Raw genomic sequence first — 19,693 nt, 5'->3', positions numbered from 1 at the left:
AATTCTAGAGCCCCAAGAAGAGGTTAGGGAAACAAATATAGGATAATGTGCTTTATATATTTAGCTTTTCTCCTTTAAAAAATGAATTTTGTATATTTTTGATAAAAAAGGTCTTTATCAATTAATAGGGCTTATTGCTAATTTTGGATTAGTTATCACATTTTGAGCCATTGTTATTAGGTAAACTGATAAGCAGCCAACAGTAAGTGTTGATTGAGCCTTAGATCAAAGTCCACAGAGCTTTCTTGCTATGGTTCATTCAGACATAGCTACTTGCCTGTATTATGATTGTTATAGAGTATCTGTTTTGAATATTAAAAATCTGATATATATTTATGTTTAGTCTAGGGAAAGAAAAAGAATTCAGACAGTCCCTGCGCTCCTTCCAAGTAATTTGCAGTGTGTGACAGACAATAATCTTGGAAAAAAGTATGCTAAATAGTATACACAGAAGAACAGAAAAGTTTTTCAAAAAAATACAGATCGTTTACTGTCATATACTTGGGAAATTAGGCAGTGTTTCACTGAGATCACATTTGAACTGGACTTTATTTATTTTTAAAGATTTTATTTATTTATTTGAGAGAGAGAGAGCATGAGCTGGGGGAAGGGGCAGAGGGAGAAGCAGACTCCCCGCTGAGCAGGGAGCCCAATGTGGGGCTTGATCCCAGGACCCTGGGATCATGAACTGAGCCAAAGGCAGATGCCCAACCAACTGAGCCACTCAGGCGCCCCAGAACTGGACTTTAAAGGAAGAGGCAGAGCATATGGAAGAGGCCGTGAAGGAATGGTATGATGCGTAAAGATGAGTTGCACCAGGTTAACACTTAATTAGTAATTCAGCTTATGGAAATTTATCATGATATGTTTTATTTGAACTTTTCTGTGGCAATCAAGTATTACAGAGATATTGAGAAAAAAATTTTTTTTCAAAGATTTTATTTATTTATTTGACACAGAGATAGCATAAGTAGGCAGAGTGGCAGGCAGAGGGAGAAGCAGACTCCCTGCTGAGCAGGGAGCCCGATGTGGGGCTCGATCCCAGGACCCTGGGATCACGACCCGAGCCAAAGGCAGACCGTCTAGCTGACTGAGCCACCCAGGCACCCCAAGATATTCAGATAATTTTAAAAAATTTACAGGTGGGGGCGCCTGGGCGGCTCAGTCATTAAACGTCTGCCTTTGGCTCAGGTCATGATCCCAGGGTCCTGGGATCGAGCCCCGCATCGGTCTCTCTACTCAGGGGACAGCCTGCTTCTCCCTCTCCCACTCCCCCTGCTTGTGTTCCCTCTCTCGCTGTTTCTCTGTCAAATAAATAAAATCTTTAAAAAAAAATTCACAGGTGTTTAGGAATTTTCTCATCAGGTGTTTCTTTGAAACTTGCCTTTTGCTAGGAATCCTGCCTGCAGTTTAATTAAAAACCACCCAGCAACAGACATAATAGGAGGAAATGCAGTTTAAAATTAATCATTGTACATTTATCAAAAAGCATAAGTAGAAAACACTGACTTCCAGTGCTGGAATGTATTGTAGTGGAACTGGTACATTGTGAGTTACAAGTAATACTGGTAATGTTCTCTTGGAAATTAATAGGACAATATATAATAATTCATAAAAGAAAGTTATATGTTTATGTCATGACAGCTCTTATATTCAGATATAACCAAGGCACATCAGCACAAATATTATGCTACTATTGAAATGATAATTTTGAATACTGTCTAAAATATGCAGAATGGCTGATGCAGGGTTAAGAGAGAAAAAATCAGCTTAATAGCTGAACTATGGCTGCAATTACACAATAATTGGCTTATGTGAAAATCCAAAGGGAGTATGTAAAAATGAAATAAACTATTAGAGTGGTAGGCTTAGGGATTATTTTTCAATTAAAAAATTCCTATTATTATAATGCTCTTAAATTTTTTTTTAAAGATTTTATTTATTTGAGAGAGACAGCACACGTGACAGGGAGAGAGCAGGGAGTCCGGCATGGGGCTTGATCCCAGGATCCTGGGTTCGTGACCTGAGCCGAAGGCAGTCGCTTAACCAACTGAACCACCCAGGCACCCCTTGCTCTTAATTTTTTAAAAGCTTCCAAGAGTGGGGACAATTAGTATTAGTGGATATTTAAGAAAATTTTCTGAAGCCTTGAAATTTTCAAATGTTTTGCTTTACTGAGAATGGGATTTTAAGGTAGTATTTGCCTTGATGTTAGTGCAGTGAAGCCTTACTATTTTTTGGGTTGGGGGGGCTAATTTTTTTTTTAATTTAAATTCAGTTAATTAACATATAATGTATTATTGATTTCAGAGGTAGAGGTCAGTGAGTCAGTCAGTCTTCTATAATACTCAGTGCTCATTACATCACGTGCCCTCCTTAATGCCCATCACCCAGTGACCCTATCTCTTCACCTTCTCCCCTCCAGCAACCCTCAGTTTGTTTTCAATGATTAAGCGTCTCTTATGGTTTGTCTCCCTCTCTGGTTTCATCTTGTTTTATTTTTTCCGCTTTTCCCCTATGCTCTCTTTTGCTTTTTAAATTCCACATGTGAGTGAGATCATATGATAATTGTCTTTCTCTGATTGACTTATTTCACTTAGCATAATACCCTCCAGTTCCATTCACGTTGTTGCAAATGGCAAGATTTTTTTTTTGATGGCTGAATAATATTCCATTGTATATATATGCCACATCTTCTTTATCCATTCATCTGTCGATGGACATCTGGGCTCTTTCCATAGTTTGGCTATTGTGAACATTGCTGCTATAAACATTGGGATGCAGGTGCCCCTTTGGATCACTACATTTTTATCTTTGGAATAAATATCCAGTAGTGCAATTGATGGGTCATAGGATAGCTCTATTTTTACCTTTTTGAGGAACCTCCATACTGTTTTCCATAGTGGCTGCACCAGTTTGCATTCCCACCATCAGTGTATGAGGTTCCCCTTTGTTCGCATCTTTGCCAACATGTCGTTTCCTGAGTGGTTAATTTTAGCCATTCTCACTGGTGTGAGGTGGTATCTCATTGTGGTTTTGATTTTTATTTCCCTGATGCCAACTGATGTTGAGCATTTTTTCATGTGTCTGTTGGCCATTTGTAGGTCTTCTTTGGAGAAATGTCTGTTCATGTCTTCTGTCCATTTCTTGATAGGATTATTTGTTCTTTGGGTGTTGAGTTTGTTAAGTTCTTTATAGATTTTAGATACTCACCCTTTATCTGATAAGACATTTGCAGATACCTTCTCCCATTCTGTCTGTTGTCTTTTTGTTTTGTTTACTGTTCCTTTGCTGTGCAAAAGCTTTTTTTTTTTGTACAAAAGCTTTTTATCTTGATGAAGTCCCTATAGTTCATTTTTGCCAGTGTTTCCCTTGCCTTTGGATGAAGCCTTATTTATTGAGACTAGGTAGAAGAAGGACCAATCTATGATAGTGAAAATCAGAAATCTTTAAGTAATTTTTAATTACCTTCTGATACATACAAATAAAGATTCATGGTTTATTTATTGCAGAATTATATTAATGAAGAGATTTTTTTATAGTTTTTTTTAGTTGTATATAAATTTACTGATAGAAAACAATTTCTCTGAGGGGGTTGGGAGAAAAAAATTAATCAAGTCTTGTTAAGAACAATATTTTTATAACTGATTTATTTAATTAAAAATTTTTTTTTTTTGGTAGAGCTGCTGGGCAGTGAACTAAAAATTTCTTTTTACCTGTAAAATACATATAACAATTTACCATCTTAATTGTTTTTAAAGTATAACATTAAGTATTATTAAGTACATTCACATTATTATGCAACCTATTTCCACAATTATTTTCATCTTACAAAACTAAAATTTTTAAAGATTTTATTTATTCATTTGAGAGAGACAGACAGAGAGCATGAGCATGGGGGAGAGGCAGAGCGAGAAACAGACTCCCTGCTGAACTGGAAGCCCAATGTGGGGCTCCATCCTAGGACCTGGAGACCATGACTTGAGCCGAAGGCAGACGCTTAACCATTTGAGCCACCCACGCACCCCCAAAACTAAAATTTTATATACCTTAAACTGCAACTTTCCAATTCTCCCCTACCTCCAGCCTGGGCAGCCATCATTCTACTTTCTGTCTGTATGAATTTGACTGTTGTAGGCATTTCATAAAAGTGGAATCACACTTTTGGCTTTTTGTGATGGGCTTATTTCACTGAGCATGGTGTCTTCAGGGTTCATCCATGTTGTAGCGTGTGTCAGAATTTCCTTCCCTTTTAAGGCTAATACTTCATTTTATGTATATATACTGTGATTTGTTTATCCATTCATCCATGGATGGACATTTGGGTTGCTTCCACCTTTTTGGCTATTGTGAATAAGATTGTTACAAACATAGGTGTACAAATATCTTTTCAAGACCCCTGATTTCAATTTTTGAATATATAACCAGAAGTGGAATTGTTGAATCATATGGTAATTCTGTTTGTAGTTTTTTGAGGAACCACCATATTGTTTTCCATATCAACTGCACCATTTTACATTCCCACCAACAGTGCGCAAGGCTTCAGTTTCTCCGTATCCTTGCCAATACTTACTATTTTGCTTTTTTGATAGTAGTCCTCCTAATGGCTATGAGGTGTTACATCACTGAGGTTTCGATTTTCATTTGCCTAGTGATTCGTCATATTTAGCATTTTTTCTTACGCTTGTTGGCCATCTTATGCTTGTTGGCTTCTTGGGGGAAATGTTAATTTACTCGTTTTCTTCTTTTTTTTAAAGATTTTATTCTTAAGTAATCTCTGCACCCAACATGGGGCTCAAACTCACAACCCTGAGATCAAGAGTTTCAGGCTCTACTGACTGAGCCATCTAAGAGCCGCTGTGTATCCATTTTTTAATTGGATTGTTTATTTTTTGTTGTCAAGCTGTTGTATTTTATATATTCTGGATATTAAGCCTTATCACATACATGATTTGCAAATATTTTTTCTCATTCTATAGGCTGCCTTTTCACTCTGTTGATTTTATCCTTTGATGCAGTTTTAAATTTTGATATAGTTTAATTTAATTTTACTTTTATTGCCTGTACTGTTGATACCATATGCAAGAAATCATTGCCAAATCCAGTGTCATGAAGCTTTCTTCCTTTTTTCTAAGAGTTTTATAGCTTTATTTTTTAAAAATTTTTTAAAAGATTTATTTGAGAGAGTGAGTGGAGATAGAAAAAGAGAGCATGAGAGTGGGTAAGGGGCAGAGGGGAAGGGAGAAGCAGACTCCCTGCTGAGCAGGGAACCTGACACAGGGCTAGATCCCAGGACCCTGGGATCATGACCTGAGCCGAAGACAGATGCCTAACCGACTGAGCCACCCAGGTGCCCCAAGAGTTTTATAGCTGTAGCTCTTACATTTAGATTTTGATTCATTGAGTTAATTTTTCTTTATGATGTAAGGCATTTGGATATCCAGTTTTCCCAACAGCAGCTGTTGAAAAGACTGTCCTTTGCCCATTGGATGGTCTTTGTACCCTTATCGAAAATCATTACCATAAACTTGAGGATTTATTTCTGGGCTGTTTGTTCCATTGGTCTATACGGTATGTCATTGTGCCAGAACCACACTGTTTTGATAACTGTAGCTTTGTAATAAGTTTTGAAGTCAGGAAGTGTGAGACCTCCAGCTTTATTTTTTTTCAAGGTTGTTCTAGCCATCTGGGGGTTTCTTAAAATTACATTTGAATTTTAAGATGGGTTTTTCTATTTATGCAAAAAGCACCACTGGGATTTTTGTAGGAATTGCACTGAATCTATAGATTACTTTGGGTAGTATTGACGTCTTAACAATATTAAGTTTTCTAATCCGTGAACATGGGATGTCTTTCCATTTATTTGTGTATTTAATTTTTTTTGGCTGTGTTTTGTAGTTTGGAATATACAAGTCTTTCACCTTCCCTGGTTGTTTTTTTTTTCTTTTAAAGATTTTATTTATTTATTTGACAAAGAGAGAGACAGAGAGGGGACACAAGCAGAGGGAGTGGGAGAGGGAGAAGCAGGCTTCCCGCTGAGCAAGGAGCCCGATATGGGGCTTGATCCCAGGACTCTGGGATCATGACCTGAGCCAAAGGCAGACGCTTAACGACTGAACCACCCAGGTGCCGCTCCCTGGTTAAATTTGTTCCTAAATATTTTATTCTTTTTGATGCTATTGTAAATGAAATTGTTCTCTTAATCTCCTTTTTGGATTGTTATTGTTAATGTAGAACTGCAGCTAATTTTTACATGTTACTTTTGTATTTTGCAACTGTGTTGAATTCATTTATTAGTAAAAACTATTTTTCTTAACAAAGACATTCTTCACAAATTGCATGTTTTGTTGAGGCCCAATTTATCAAAAATTTTAGATGAGTATGGAACTTGTAATTAGGACTTAATTTTTTAAAACTCTTAGCAAGGCCTAGTTTTCTGTAGCTGCTGTGCTTGTGGTTGAACTATACTTTTTATTTCCATGAAGATATTTGTATTATACATAGATTTTCTTCTTAATTTTGCTAAGAAAAGATAGACCACTAGTTCTAAGATTCATAGAAATTGACGTGAATTCTAGACTTTAAGAGAAAACTTATGCAGGGATGCCTGGGTGGCTCAGCTGCTTCTCTCTCTGCCTGCCTCTCTCTCTCTCTCTCTCTCTCTCTCTCTCTCTCTGATAAGTAAATAAAATCTTAAAAAGAAAAGAAAAAAACCACAAAATGTGTCTTGTCGAAGAACAAGTAGTATTTCAAATGGATGGTCACTTTGTTTTTATATAGCAAGGTATTAATTTTGTTATAATTCTTACTATATGAGATTTAGAAAAAATTCAAGATAGGTTTATTGTCAGGTAGATTAAAATCTAATAGAGGGAGGATCCCTTGGTCTTAACAGTAAGTTTCTAAATCTACTCAGAGTCTGTTGCCAAGATAATGACTCTCATTCATTGAGTATCTTTTAAAGTACCTTCTCCAAGTGCTGAGTGTTACAAGAGGTAAAAGAATAGTCTTTGTCCCTTATAGGATAACTTAATGGTAGTATTTATCAATAGCGTTGATAAAACAGTCTCAATTATTTTTTTTAAAGATTTTATTTATTTGAGAGAGAGAATGAGAGATAGCACGAGAGGGAAGAGGGTCAGAGGGAGAAGCAGACTCCCCGCTGAGCAGGGAGCCCGATGTGGGACTGGATCCCGGGACTCCAGGATCGTGACCTGAGCCGAAGGCAGTCGCCTAACAAACTGAGCCACCCAGGTGCCCAAAACAGTCTCAGTTATTGCTATTATTATTTGCTGCTATTCCATTTTGAATTCTATGGGAAAATGCTACAAAACATTTTAAATAACACTGAATACACCTTTACCTATTATAGATATGATACTATCATTTAATATTGATTTTGTTCCTTATATAATCTAATTTTATCAGTGTACCTATAGATAGGGCAAATATATTTATAATCTACTTTAAAAGATACTAATCATTAGCTCTTAAGCTCTGTATCCAAATCTTTGATGTAGATTTTTTTTTAAAGATTTTGTTTATTTATTAGAGCGCACTTGCACACAAAATCAGGGGGAGCAGCAGAGGGAGAAGTAGCCTCCTCACTGAGCAAGGAGCCTGATGCGGGGACTCCATCCCAGGACCCTGGGATCATGACCTGAGCCCAGTGCAGATGCGTAACTGATTGAGCCACCCATGCATCCCTTGATAGAGCTTTTTTTGTAAATATTACTTTTGCTATAGTATGATCATTAATATTTTAGTTTGTTTTACATTTGAGTAGGTATATATTAGTTTAGGCAGACTTTTAAAAGATTTCATGTAAAAGTAGTTCTATTTCATCTATAATTTCAGAAATTTGTTTAGAGGAGAAAATTATATTTGATAAATTTTTTAAAGATTTATTTGAGAGAGAGAGGGAATGTGCATGTGAGCAGGAGGAGGGGCAGAGGGAAGGAGTCTCAAGCAGACTTCCCACTGAATGTGGAGCCGTTTGTGGGGCTGGATCCCAGGACCCTGAGTTCATGACCTGAGGTGAAATCAAGTCAGACGCTGAACCGAATGAGTCCCCCAGGTGCCCCTAAAGATTATATTTTTTAAAAGTAATCTCTGTACCAACCATGGGACTCAAACTCACAACCCTGAGATCAAGAGCCACATGCTGTACCAACTGAGCCAGCCAGGCGCCCCATATATTTGATAAATTTTTGATAAAAATCACTATCACTTGGAAAACTTTACTTTTGTAACTTCATAGTTTATGTCCATTTACTGTTTATTGTAACTGATAGGAAATTGGTGTGAAATGGGAAATCAGTCTATAGGATCTTTGTATGTGAATGTGAATGTGAAGTTCATGTTGTCATTATTAAATGTAAAGTTTTCAGTTGATTAAATTTTTACATAAGTTTTTTCTGGTATTCATACCATGTTAGATTTGAAGGAGAACATCAGGGTTATACAATAGGCCCGTAATTATGTTTTTCTTTTATCTTTTTTTTTTAAGATTTTATTTATTTATTTGACAGAGACACAGTGAGAGAGGGAACACAAGCAGGGGGAGTGGGAGAGGGAGAAGCAGGTTTTCCGCTGAGGAGGGAGCCCGATGCAGGGCTTGATCCTAGGACCCTGGGATCATGACCTGAGCTGAAGGCAGACACTTAACGAGTGAGCCACCCAGGCACCCCTGTGTATGTATTCTTGTAGACATGAATATGTGACCTTGTGGAAGGTCAGTAAACAATAATTAAATTTTATGTAAAGCACTGTTTGCTAATTTGTTTGAAAGATATGAACCAAGGCACTTATTCCTTTTTTTAATTAATTTTTTAAAAAGATTTTATTTATTTATTTGAGAGAGAGAGAGAATGAGAGACAGAGAACATGAGAGGGAAGAGGGTCAGAGACAGAAGCAGACTCCCCGCTGAGCAGGGAGCCCGACATGGGACTCGATCCCGGGCTCCAGGATCATGACCTGAGCTGAAGGCGGTCGCTTAACCAACTGGGCCACCCAGGCGCCCCCAAGACACTTATTCCTAAAAAGATTGAAGATTTTGATATTTTGATAATATATTAGGCCTCTTGATAATTGGAAAATTCAAACTGACTTGAAGAAGAAGGAATTTATTGGTACATACAACTGAGAATACTGAGTTTAAACATGGGTGGGTCAAGGGACTGTAACATTGTCATTAGGGGAGTATTACTCTTCTGTTTTAGTCTGTGTTAGCTTTATATTCTGGCAAATTTTCCTTAAAAGTGGCAATTATTGGGGCACCTGGCTGGCTTGGTCAGTAGAATGTGAGACTCTTGCTCTCAGGGTTGTGGGTTTGCGCCCCATGTTAGGTCTAGAGATTACTTGAAAATAAAACCTTAAAAAAAAGGGATGGCAATTATAATTATCAGCAGTTGCAGGCTTATCTGATCAGTTTAGTCATGGTGGGAGGAGGGTAGGGAGCAGGGACGTTCTTCTACTAACAGCTTCAACCAAAGTAGCATCAGTCACAGTCCTGAGATCAAATCCTTTTGGCTTAGTTTGGGTAGCATGCTCAGAACCAGTCATTGTGGAACAAGTATAGAAGGATGGAATGCTCTGGGCGAAGTCTGTGTCATCTTAACTCCTAAAATTAGTGCTGTGGATAGGATAGAGAGTTAGGATTGAGGTCAGCTCTGTATGAACCACATGAAGTAAAAGTAAAGGGGATGGAGGTTTCTCTAAAGGAACATCAGAACTCTTTTGTTACTATAAACCAGGTAGAGAATATTCACTGTAGTATAAAAATGTGTAATCACAGTACTGCAGTGGTAGATTCTCTGTCTTAATTGAGCAGTTTTCAAATATTTTTGCATATTTAATCCTTTGAGAAACTTTTAAACATTTTTTTTTTTTTAGAAAGGGGTAGAGGGAGGGGCAGAGGAAGAAGGAGAGAATCTTAAGCAGACTCCATGCCCATCGTGGAGCTGCTGTGGGCTTGATCTCATGATCCTGAGATCATGACTTGAGCTGAAATCAGGAGTTGGATGCTTAACTGACTGAGCCACCCAGGTGCCCCAGGAAGCTTTTAAATATCTTGATGCCTTGGCTGTACGCAAGACCAATTAAATCAAAATTTCTAGGGGTAGTACTTATGCCTCTGTTTGTTTTATTAAGTTTCCAGTTTGATTTCAGTATAGAGCCAAGCTGCAGAATTGGATCATTGTATCAGTGTTTCTCCACTTGATCTTAGCCAAAGGCCGAGAAGCGATATATATCAGTGTTTCTCAAACTTTACAGTGGATTGAGATCACCTGGAGGTCTTGTTTAGAATGCAGAGTGCTGGGGCCCACCCCCAAAGATTGTGATTCAGTGGATCTGAGGTGGGGCCTCAGACATTACTAGGTAGCGCAATGTTAATAGGTCCTAGAACTGTACTTAAAGAGCATTACATTAGGGCGCCTGGGTGGCTCAGTCAGTTAAGTGTCTGCCTTCAGCTCACGTCATGATCCCAGAGTCCTAGGATCTAGCCCTGCTTCAGGCTCCCTGCTCAGTGGGGAGTCTGCTTCTCCCTCTACCTTTTGCCCCTGCTCGTGATCTCTCTCTCCCTCAAATAAATAAATAATATATATATATATTTTAAAAGAGCATTACATTAGCTTGTGAGCATCTTCCAAATTAGCCAGTTTTAAGTTCTTTAATTTATAGATTACTATTAAGTCATTTTCTCACCTACTAGTCTATATAGACTGGTAACTTATTTCTGTTTTGTGTGCTTATTCTTAATGTTAGCATCTGCTGTTCTTTGTTCTACAGATAACAAAGATAGCATGGATACAAGTATACACAGTTTCAAATTTTATTGTTGAATCAAGAAGATTGATTCTGACATAAAATCTTAACGTTTGTTCAGGAAATTTGTCTTTAACACAGTTATAGAAATTAACTTCTATAACCCATTCATCTGCCCAGTTACCTTTTTACTTTAGTCCCCTTTTGTCCTTTAACCTCAGTGACTGTAGAGGATCAAAATTCAAAATGTGTCTCTGATTAATGTCTAATATGGGCCTTGAAATCATTTATAATGTGTATTGGTCCTAACCGTTATTTATGTAATCAGAATAGACCACCTGCTTCCAGACACTCATCCTCTTTTGGACACAGTATTTATTCACTGAATTGATTGTAGGTGTTTCTTCCTACTGATGCTTTAAACATTTGTTTGCCTCTCCTTGTGAGAGTTGACTTGACAAATTATTCTGAATCTTAGGTAAAAATGAAATCGTGTTATAAAATGAATGCACACCAAGTTAGTTTACTCATGAGTAGACGTGAACCCTATGATGCTTAACATTTTCTTTTTATGCTGTTTTGTTTTCAAACAGGCTAATAGCACGTCAGCTTGCTAAAATCCATGCTATCCATGCACACAATGGCTGGATTCCTAAATCTAATCTATGGCTAAAGATGGGAAAATATTTCTCTCTCATTCCCACAGGATTTGCAGATGAAGACCTTAATAAAAGGTAAATTTACTTTTACATTTGAAATCGTTTTACCTTGTTTTGCTATAAAGTTTCAGAGATAGCTTACAAGGTTTTTGTGTATATAATCTGGTTTGGTTGCTGTCTTTGCATTTGATTAAATTAGCACTGATTTATTTGACTCTTAGGTGGCACTACATTAATATAACTGTCTCTCTCTCCCAGCCAATTCAAAAACAAAACAGAACAGCAGCAACAACAAAAAACAGCCTGCAAAAGCCTGGGGTAGGGGTGGGAGTGGGTAGAGGTGACCAGCCAAGAAACAAATATAGAACAATTATTTGGAAGTAAACATAATATAATGATTGCTATGAATGGTGCTTTTTGCACAGAATGAGTTGGCCATGGAGCCCTTTTTAAAAGAATTCTTTTCAAAGCTGTTTTAAATAGGCCTAGAGATTTGCATTGGGACAATGTAGTAATATTAGAGTGTGAAAAAGTTTGGATTGTCTTAGTTTACTGAGACTATACTAAAGTCCTAGATAATGAGGTTGAAAATTCAATTACTGGAGTCTTACTCAGCTTTTGTAAAACTGACTCCCCAGGTTCCAAGTAAGGTATTTCATTATTTTTTATTAAAAAAATTGTAACTTAGCATTTAGAATCTAAATTATATGGACATGTTTTTATAGTGATTACTACTAGTACAAAAATTAGGAATTCTTTTTTCTCCTTTATATCTAAAACATACTCCCAACTTGTATTCAGGAATTTTTCATTTTAAGAACAGTAGAGACAGGCAGGACCTATAGAGTTTTTCTTGTTTCTTTTTACTTATTATAATTCATTAGAGAAAAATAGCTGTATTGTTCTGTTGAGTTATTATTTCAGAGATTAGTTTGATTCACTCAGTGTATGTGTTTTTATTTGCAGGTAGTTTGTCAAACTTTGAATTTGATAGGAATAGTATACCCTTTTAACTCGGATAGGCAAACATCTGTAAATGTGTCCAATGTGCTAAATACTCAAGAAATGACAGCATAAAACCGCAAAATCCTCTTTTGAAATAACTATTTTATTGAAAAATTTAAAAATAATGAAATATGTGGCAGTAAGGAATGTATGATTTTCTTGACTTTTTTTTTTTTAAGATTTTATTTATTTATTTGACAGAGAGAGAGACACAGTGAGAGAAGGAACACAAGCAGGGGGAGTGGGAGAGGAAAGAAGCAGGCTTCCTGCCAAGCAAGGAGCCTGATGTGGGGGCTCGATCCCAGGACCCTGGGATCATGACCTGAGCCGAAGGCAGACGCTTAACAACTGAGCCACGCAGGCGCCCCTGATTTTCTTAAGATAATGCAGAGTTCAGAGGCAGTATTGTATTGTGTGGGTTAAGAGTACAAGACTCTGGAGCCAGACTGCCTAGGATGAAGCCTTAATTCCTCCAGTTAACTGTGTTAACTGGGCAAAAGTTCTGCTGTGTAACCTTGGGCAAAATAAAAATGGAAATAATAAGAGTAGTATATTTACCTTTTAAGAGTTTTTTATGAGGGTTAATTGAGTTATTATATACAAAGTATGTAGAACAGCGTGCAAAAAGCACCCTGCCCTAATACATGATATACAACTAAAACATTAAAAACAATTAAAATATTAAAAATCTGGGGATGCCTGGGTGGCTCAGTTGTTAAGCGTCTGCCTTCGGCTCGGGTTGTGGTCCCAGGGTCCTGGGATCGAGCCCCGCATCAGGCTTCCTGCTGAGTGGGAAGTCTGCTTCTCCCTCTCCCGCTCCCCCCACTTGTGTTCCCTTCTCTCACTGTCTCTCTCTCTCTCTGTCAAATAAATAAATGAAATCTTTAAAAAAAAATATTAAAAATCTGTTTCATATTCTGTTCCTTTTTGTTTGTATATGATTGTAATTACCATGTTCAATCCTTTTAGTTCTATTATTTCTATTCAGCTCTGTATCTTTTAAATAGATTTTTGAACCATAACAGTTACCATCTTGAAAAGAGTGTATAAGGATTACTTTTGGTAGCTGTGTGTAGAGAAGAATACAGTAGTGGGAAAATACAGGCAGCAACCACCTGAATTAGGCAAATTCATTAAAGTTAAGTTCATTGATAGAGAATCTTTATCATATTGTAAAATGGAAAAGTAAGGCTATAATTTGAGAGACTGTAGAGAAAGAATGAAGAAAGCTAAGGTTAAAGTGTTAAGGGAAGAGAAAGCATAAACGAACAGCAATTTTGTAAGCCAGATGGTGCTATTGAGGAATGAGTGGTAGTACTCTATTTTTGTTTCATTTTATTTTTATCAAATGAATATAAATATAGTGTAATAAATAGTACAGAAGAGTGTAGAATTAAAAAGCCATGATCTCCAATCCTGTTTGCCACTCTACCTACCATACTTCCCAGTCTCACTACTATGAGGCAATTTCTATAATAGATAATGGAGTATTCTATGATATGATTGTCATAGATAATATCTGATGATTATCAGAATTGATTAGGTTTATCAATAGTAGATCATGTCTGTTGACTTTGATAGATAGATAAATTTAGCTGACTTGTACTGCATTCACCCTTCAAAGCTTGAAATAGATGTTTTAGTTCTTTAATAAACTGTCTTTATAACTTTAATATACTTAAGCTTCTTTTTATTAAACTCTTTGTGTCTTGGAGATAAATGTAAAACATTTAGAATAGTGCTTAGTAAATGTTAGCTATTAAGTATATATATTACTTTCCTTCCCCAATTTTGTAATAATAGATTTTTTGCTTTTCTGCCCTGCATTTTAACTTGCTTAGTTTGATTTTATTCATATTCAGCTCATTAAGTAAAGATTTTCCTTTATTCCAACTTGCATAATAATTGGCTTGTTTTAATTCAGGAGTCTATGCAATTGAATGGAAAGAATTTACTAAAAATAGATTTTAATCTTTAAACTTGAAAAAAGTCATTAATATAAACAATATATAACACTTTTTTTTTTTTTTTAAACAAAAGGTTCTTAAGTGATATCCCAAGCTCTCAGATTCTTCAGGAAGAAATGACTTGGATGAAGGAGATTCTTTCCAACCTGGGCTCACCTGTTGTGCTGTGCCATAATGACCTATTGTGTAAGAATATAATCTACAATGAGAAACAAGGTAGGTATCTGACCTTAGCAGTAAGTAAAGTTGATTTCTTTGATGTTCTTAGTGGTCCTTTGATCTTTGTATCAGTAAATTTAATTCAGATATAAGGATTAAAAACATTCATGAAGTCTTTAAAGATTTTCTTTATGTTATAAAGTCATGGTAACTGCTAAATTAGGAATATATATTCTCTATATATTTATATAAAATATGTTTCTAGAAAGTTTGGTTCTTGTTAAGAATTTTAAATGAACAATAATAAAATGACTGTTTTTAAATTTAACTGTGAAACCTATTTGGTAATTCATGGTTTGAAAATGTACCTGCTTATAATGGGGGTTATTGAAAAACCAACTGACATTGGACTGCTCTTAATAAGTTATAGGATTTTCTCAGTATTGGGAAGGACAGCAGTATTATCAGGTGTTCTATTACCTGTTTATTCTGATTTGTTCGATATTTTGATGCTAGGGAGAGAGCCACAGGTGGAGGAAATGTTACGTGTACTGGTTGAAATTTATATCTATTAAAGTAGTAATCAAGAAGCTTTGGTAAATAGTTTTAACATTTTTTTAGGTATAGATAGTGATACATTTTGGTGAAATGTTTTCTGTGATCATATCTTGCTGTATTCAAAATCTCTGTTTCCATATTTAAGAGACACTGGTTGTATTATATTATTGGATAAAGTGGTTTGAGGTTTGGTTGCTAAAACATAGATGCCCCTTCAATGCTAAATTGAAATTTGAAAATATAATTTTGGTTGAAGGATTATTAATTCAAAAAGTTTGAAACTATGAAACTTGCGTTTTAAAGGAAACCAGTTTTGAGTATAGTCATTATAGTTGGAAGATTATTTTCAGTCAAGAATGTGTTTTTGTGAAGATACTAAAGCCAAACAATTCTGATTTAATGGTCATAATTCTATGAAATTACTATCATGACCATTCTTAATAGATTTTAAGTTGAGACTGTTCTAATGCAAAGGTTGTTAATATTGTAAATGACTTTAACTTGAAGAAAATCAACCAAAGAGCACTGTCAAGGATGGTAGACTGAAGCACATATTCTTAAAAACATGTTTGAGTATCTTTTATATCTTATATTTTAGTATGGATTAGAGATTCTATTTCTTAAGAATACATTGAGCTGACATCTTTATTTTGAATATTGTGAAGTCTTTGTGTGGAAGCATTTTTTTAAAAAAACTTAAGGTGTGTCCTAAACCATGGAGTACTTGACTGTCCTTTATTATTTATTGTCCATTTATTTTTTCTAATTGCCATGTATATATTACTTTATATACTAGTAACCAAATCTCAATGCCATTTGTGAGACAGAAGTATTAGTTATACATTAAAGCGATGTATTAGCTTTTTAAGTTCAGAGCAAGACCAAATAACACATTCTATATAATGGAATTTCAAGTGAGGGACTTCATCTTACGTTTGAAGTGGACACTCAGCTTTATTTTTAACTGCAAGTTAATCAGAGAATCTGTTACTTCCTTTGGAATATATTTTAACTTTTCATATTTTTATTTTATAAGTTTCTTTTGCATATTCATTTCACAGAGCAAACTTATAAAACTAAAATATAAGGGACCAAAAAATCAGATTACTTTGTCTTAGGTATTAAAAAAACGCATTTTTACTTTTAATCAGTTGCCAATCTAAATTGTTTATCAGTGATATGAAAAGTTCTCATATTTTCAAACAAAATCTTTCTGTTTCAGTTTGACTCTTAAGATTTTAAGATTGTCATTTGCTTATTTTACCAAGAGTTACCTAAGTCATATTTTTGTGTCTAATTTTTCTTCCCTACACAGAAGAATGAATTTCACAGTTCAACAAATGTAACTATTTTGATATATTTTTTTAGAGTTTTCCTTTCTTCAAGGAGTGTATTGTGTACCATTTGTTTCTTCTTGTCTTTGTGGTTATATTTGTATGTTATGGATATGTTCTTTTTCCTTACCAGTGGTTTTATAGTGTCTTTTAGGAAGGCAAGTTTGGACTTTATGGCATCCATTAAAAAAAAGGAATCAATTGCTATGTGATTAGTTGATACATAGCATTAAGAAAATACGGTTGGAATGTTCAAGTAAGAATCTAAAACTCATGAGAGTGTGGCAAGAGCTTTGTTCTGTGTATTATCTAACTTTCAAATTAGGAGCTAATGGTTTTGAAGTAATGTAACTATGACATATTTGCCTTTAGTTATAAGGAGAAGATACCATGCCTTGTGCTTAAAAAATTGTAAACTCTATAAATTTAGTAAATTTAATGAACAAAAAGATTGTAGCATTAGTACTTATAGCTGCAGTCTCAAGGAGGATAATTAAAATTAGAAATAGGGACTGCAAAAGTTCTTTACCTTAACTGGTTAACTTGTTACAGTATCTAAAAGCCAAGGGTGAAGTCTTTGGAGTTTAAAACAATTTCTACATAGAATAAGTGATTAAGCTGCATATTATATTCACAGATGTGTTTAATTTGTTATCACTTGTTAAGTCATTCGTGTGATCTGAGTTCAGGACTTCACTATTTTGTACCTACTTGAGGTAAAAATATGTAAACATAATAAGATGAAAGCTAAGGGATTGGCTTTAACATCATCAAGGTTAGTATCTCTCTGTTTACATAATAAGATGAAAGCTAAGGGATTGGCTTTAACATCATCAAGGTTAGTATCTCTCTGTAGTATGTTTCAGACCCTTCATTTCTCAGAAGTGCAGATTTTAGTTAAACTTCATGAATTTATACTGGATCAACTTGTAGTCTCCATATGTAATTTTCAACCATAATAACTTAGATTTTGTTTATTGTCATCAGGTTAAACATTTCTAAGTAACTCTTTTTTTTTTCCTAAGTAACTCTTAAAAGCAGATGTATTAGAGCTTAATTACAACTAAGAGAAGTTAGAAAGAATGTACATGTTGGAACCAGGCACACTTAGGTTCACATCCCTGCTCAATCACATATAGAAGTAGGTGATACTAGACAAATTATTTTATCTTTTTTTTTTTTAAAGATTTTATCGTTAAGTAATCTCTTACACCCAACATGGGGCTTGAATTTATAACTGCGAGATCTAGAGTCACATGCCCCACTGATTGAGCCAGCCAGGCATCTGCATTTTATCTCTCTCTCTTTTTTTAAAGATTTTATTTATTCATGAGAGAGAAAGAGAGAGGCAGAGGGAGAAGCAGGCTCCCAAGGAGCAGGGAGCCCGATGCGGGACTCGATCCCAGGACCCTGGGATCATGACCTGAGCCGAAGGCAGATGCTTAACCATCTGAGCCACCCAGGCGCCCTGCATTTTATCTCTTTATTAAGTGTTTATATTTGATCCTTGACTTTCTGCACCAGAATCACCCAGGGTACTTGGAAAAAAATGTAGATTTGGGGGTCCCATCTAAGGCTTACTGAACAAGAATTTCTATAAATGGGCTTAGGAATCTGCATGTTTAACATGTTTCTATGCACTGCTTATACTTTTTGATAATCTAGAACTTTTAATTTGCTTTATTTCTAACTTAGAGGTAATATCTATTTCAGATGGTTGCTGACAAAATTTTAGATAATGTGTATAAAGTACACAGATTGGAGTAGGTACTTAGCAGCTCACAGCTGCTGCTATTATAATAGGGGTTGGCAAACTTTTTTCTGTAAGGTGTAGATAGTACATATTTTAGGCTTTGTGTACCATATTACAGGATCTGTTGCAACTGTTCCACTCTGTTGTAGCACAAACACAGCCACAGAAATACATTAATAAATGTGTTCCATGCTATTTACAAAACCACACAGTGGGCTGGATTTGGCCTGGGCATACATAGTTTGCCAACCCCTTTATTATGTTTGCAGGATGCATTTTACAATGTGCTTGATTCTGAAAAAGTGAAAATAGTTACCATAAGCCAGTGGTTGACTATGTCTTATAGCTAGGGGAATTATGGCTCATAGGTATGAGATGACAATTCAGTTTGTCTTTTAAGTACAGCTTACAGATTTTATCTTAACTATAACTTGAGTGAGTAAAGTTTAAAAATGTATATATGTATGTGTGTATGAATATATAAGTACATATTTGTACACACACACATACACAAAGACTGTGAGCACCTGCAGTTTATAGGCTTCTGCACCTGGGAATGTTACAGGAGATGGTAGGCATCACAGGAAGAAATACTGCCTCTACCTCTTCTCACCATGTCAGTTGACAGGACACAGGAATATGGGAGAACAGTGAGCTTCCTTTCTGAAGGTAATGTGGTAGCTGTCAATATTTTTGAAAAGTTAGTGCCAGGAATTAGGTGATTGGTAAACAGCGGCCCCATTTCTTGCCTTCGGTGAAATGACATCTTAAAAAGGTAAGGGAAGAATACTTAATGATATGATGATAGAATTTATTATATAATAAGAGAACTGGAAGCAGTGTTCTTGCTTCCAGATCTGTGAGTCATCTTTTAAATTAATCATTAATTTAAAAAAGAATTTATATTAAGTAGAACAAATTGTAATATTGCTTATAGACTAACTGACTTCAATTCTAATATAATTTCCACTAACCCTTTAACTGCTGCCATGTTAGAAGTAATTGCTAAAGCTTTTGAGTATGTTTTCTCATGTCTTGGTGCTCTCTCTGAATGTTTATTGGTAGCTGTTTCATTTCTCTCCCTCTCCCCATTTCTTCATTAAAAGTTATATAAAGATCTAATATAGAACTTTAAATTTCAGTAATGGCAGTCATTGATTATTTTCCCTGTCAGTGAAATACAAGATGCTGATTTACAGCTATTTAAAGAAATACACATGAGTGGAAGAAAAAGGAAGCTTTTTATGGGAATTACAATGTAAACCAGGGTTTTCTTTAGAGTTTACACACTGTAAAGAGAAAATGTGTGAGGCACCATTCTCAATCACTCAGTTGGCTCTGAATCTTACCCACTCTAGTTATTATTCAAAGATATTGTGGTTTGGTTGTTTCATTGATATTTTAATGACATAGTTTTTTGTTGTTGTTGTTGGTTTTGTTTTAAAATTTAAGTAAATACAAATGTATTTTTGTATTTGGTGACCTGTATT

The 19,693-nt window shown here is 35.4% G+C and overlaps 1 protein-coding gene across 1 annotated transcript in view; it reads left to right on the top strand.

Moving 5' to 3' along the window:
• The window catches only part of ETNK1 (ethanolamine kinase 1), a 65,897-nt gene that overhangs the window by 25,298 nt on the left and 20,906 nt on the right, over positions 1-19,693 (top strand). Inside the window, 2 exon segments of the mRNA XM_027592597.2 lie at positions 11,362-11,502; positions 14,473-14,615. Coding sequence (XP_027448398.1) covers positions 11,362-11,502; positions 14,473-14,615 — 284 coding nt within the window.

Source organism: Zalophus californianus, chromosome 9 (assembly GCF_009762305.2).
Source record: "Zalophus californianus isolate mZalCal1 chromosome 9, mZalCal1.pri.v2, whole genome shotgun sequence".
NCBI lineage: Eukaryota > Metazoa > Chordata > Mammalia > Carnivora > Otariidae > Zalophus > Zalophus californianus.
The sequence above is the reverse complement of the archived record's forward strand: the minus strand, read 5'-3'. Positions and strand labels throughout refer to the sequence as shown.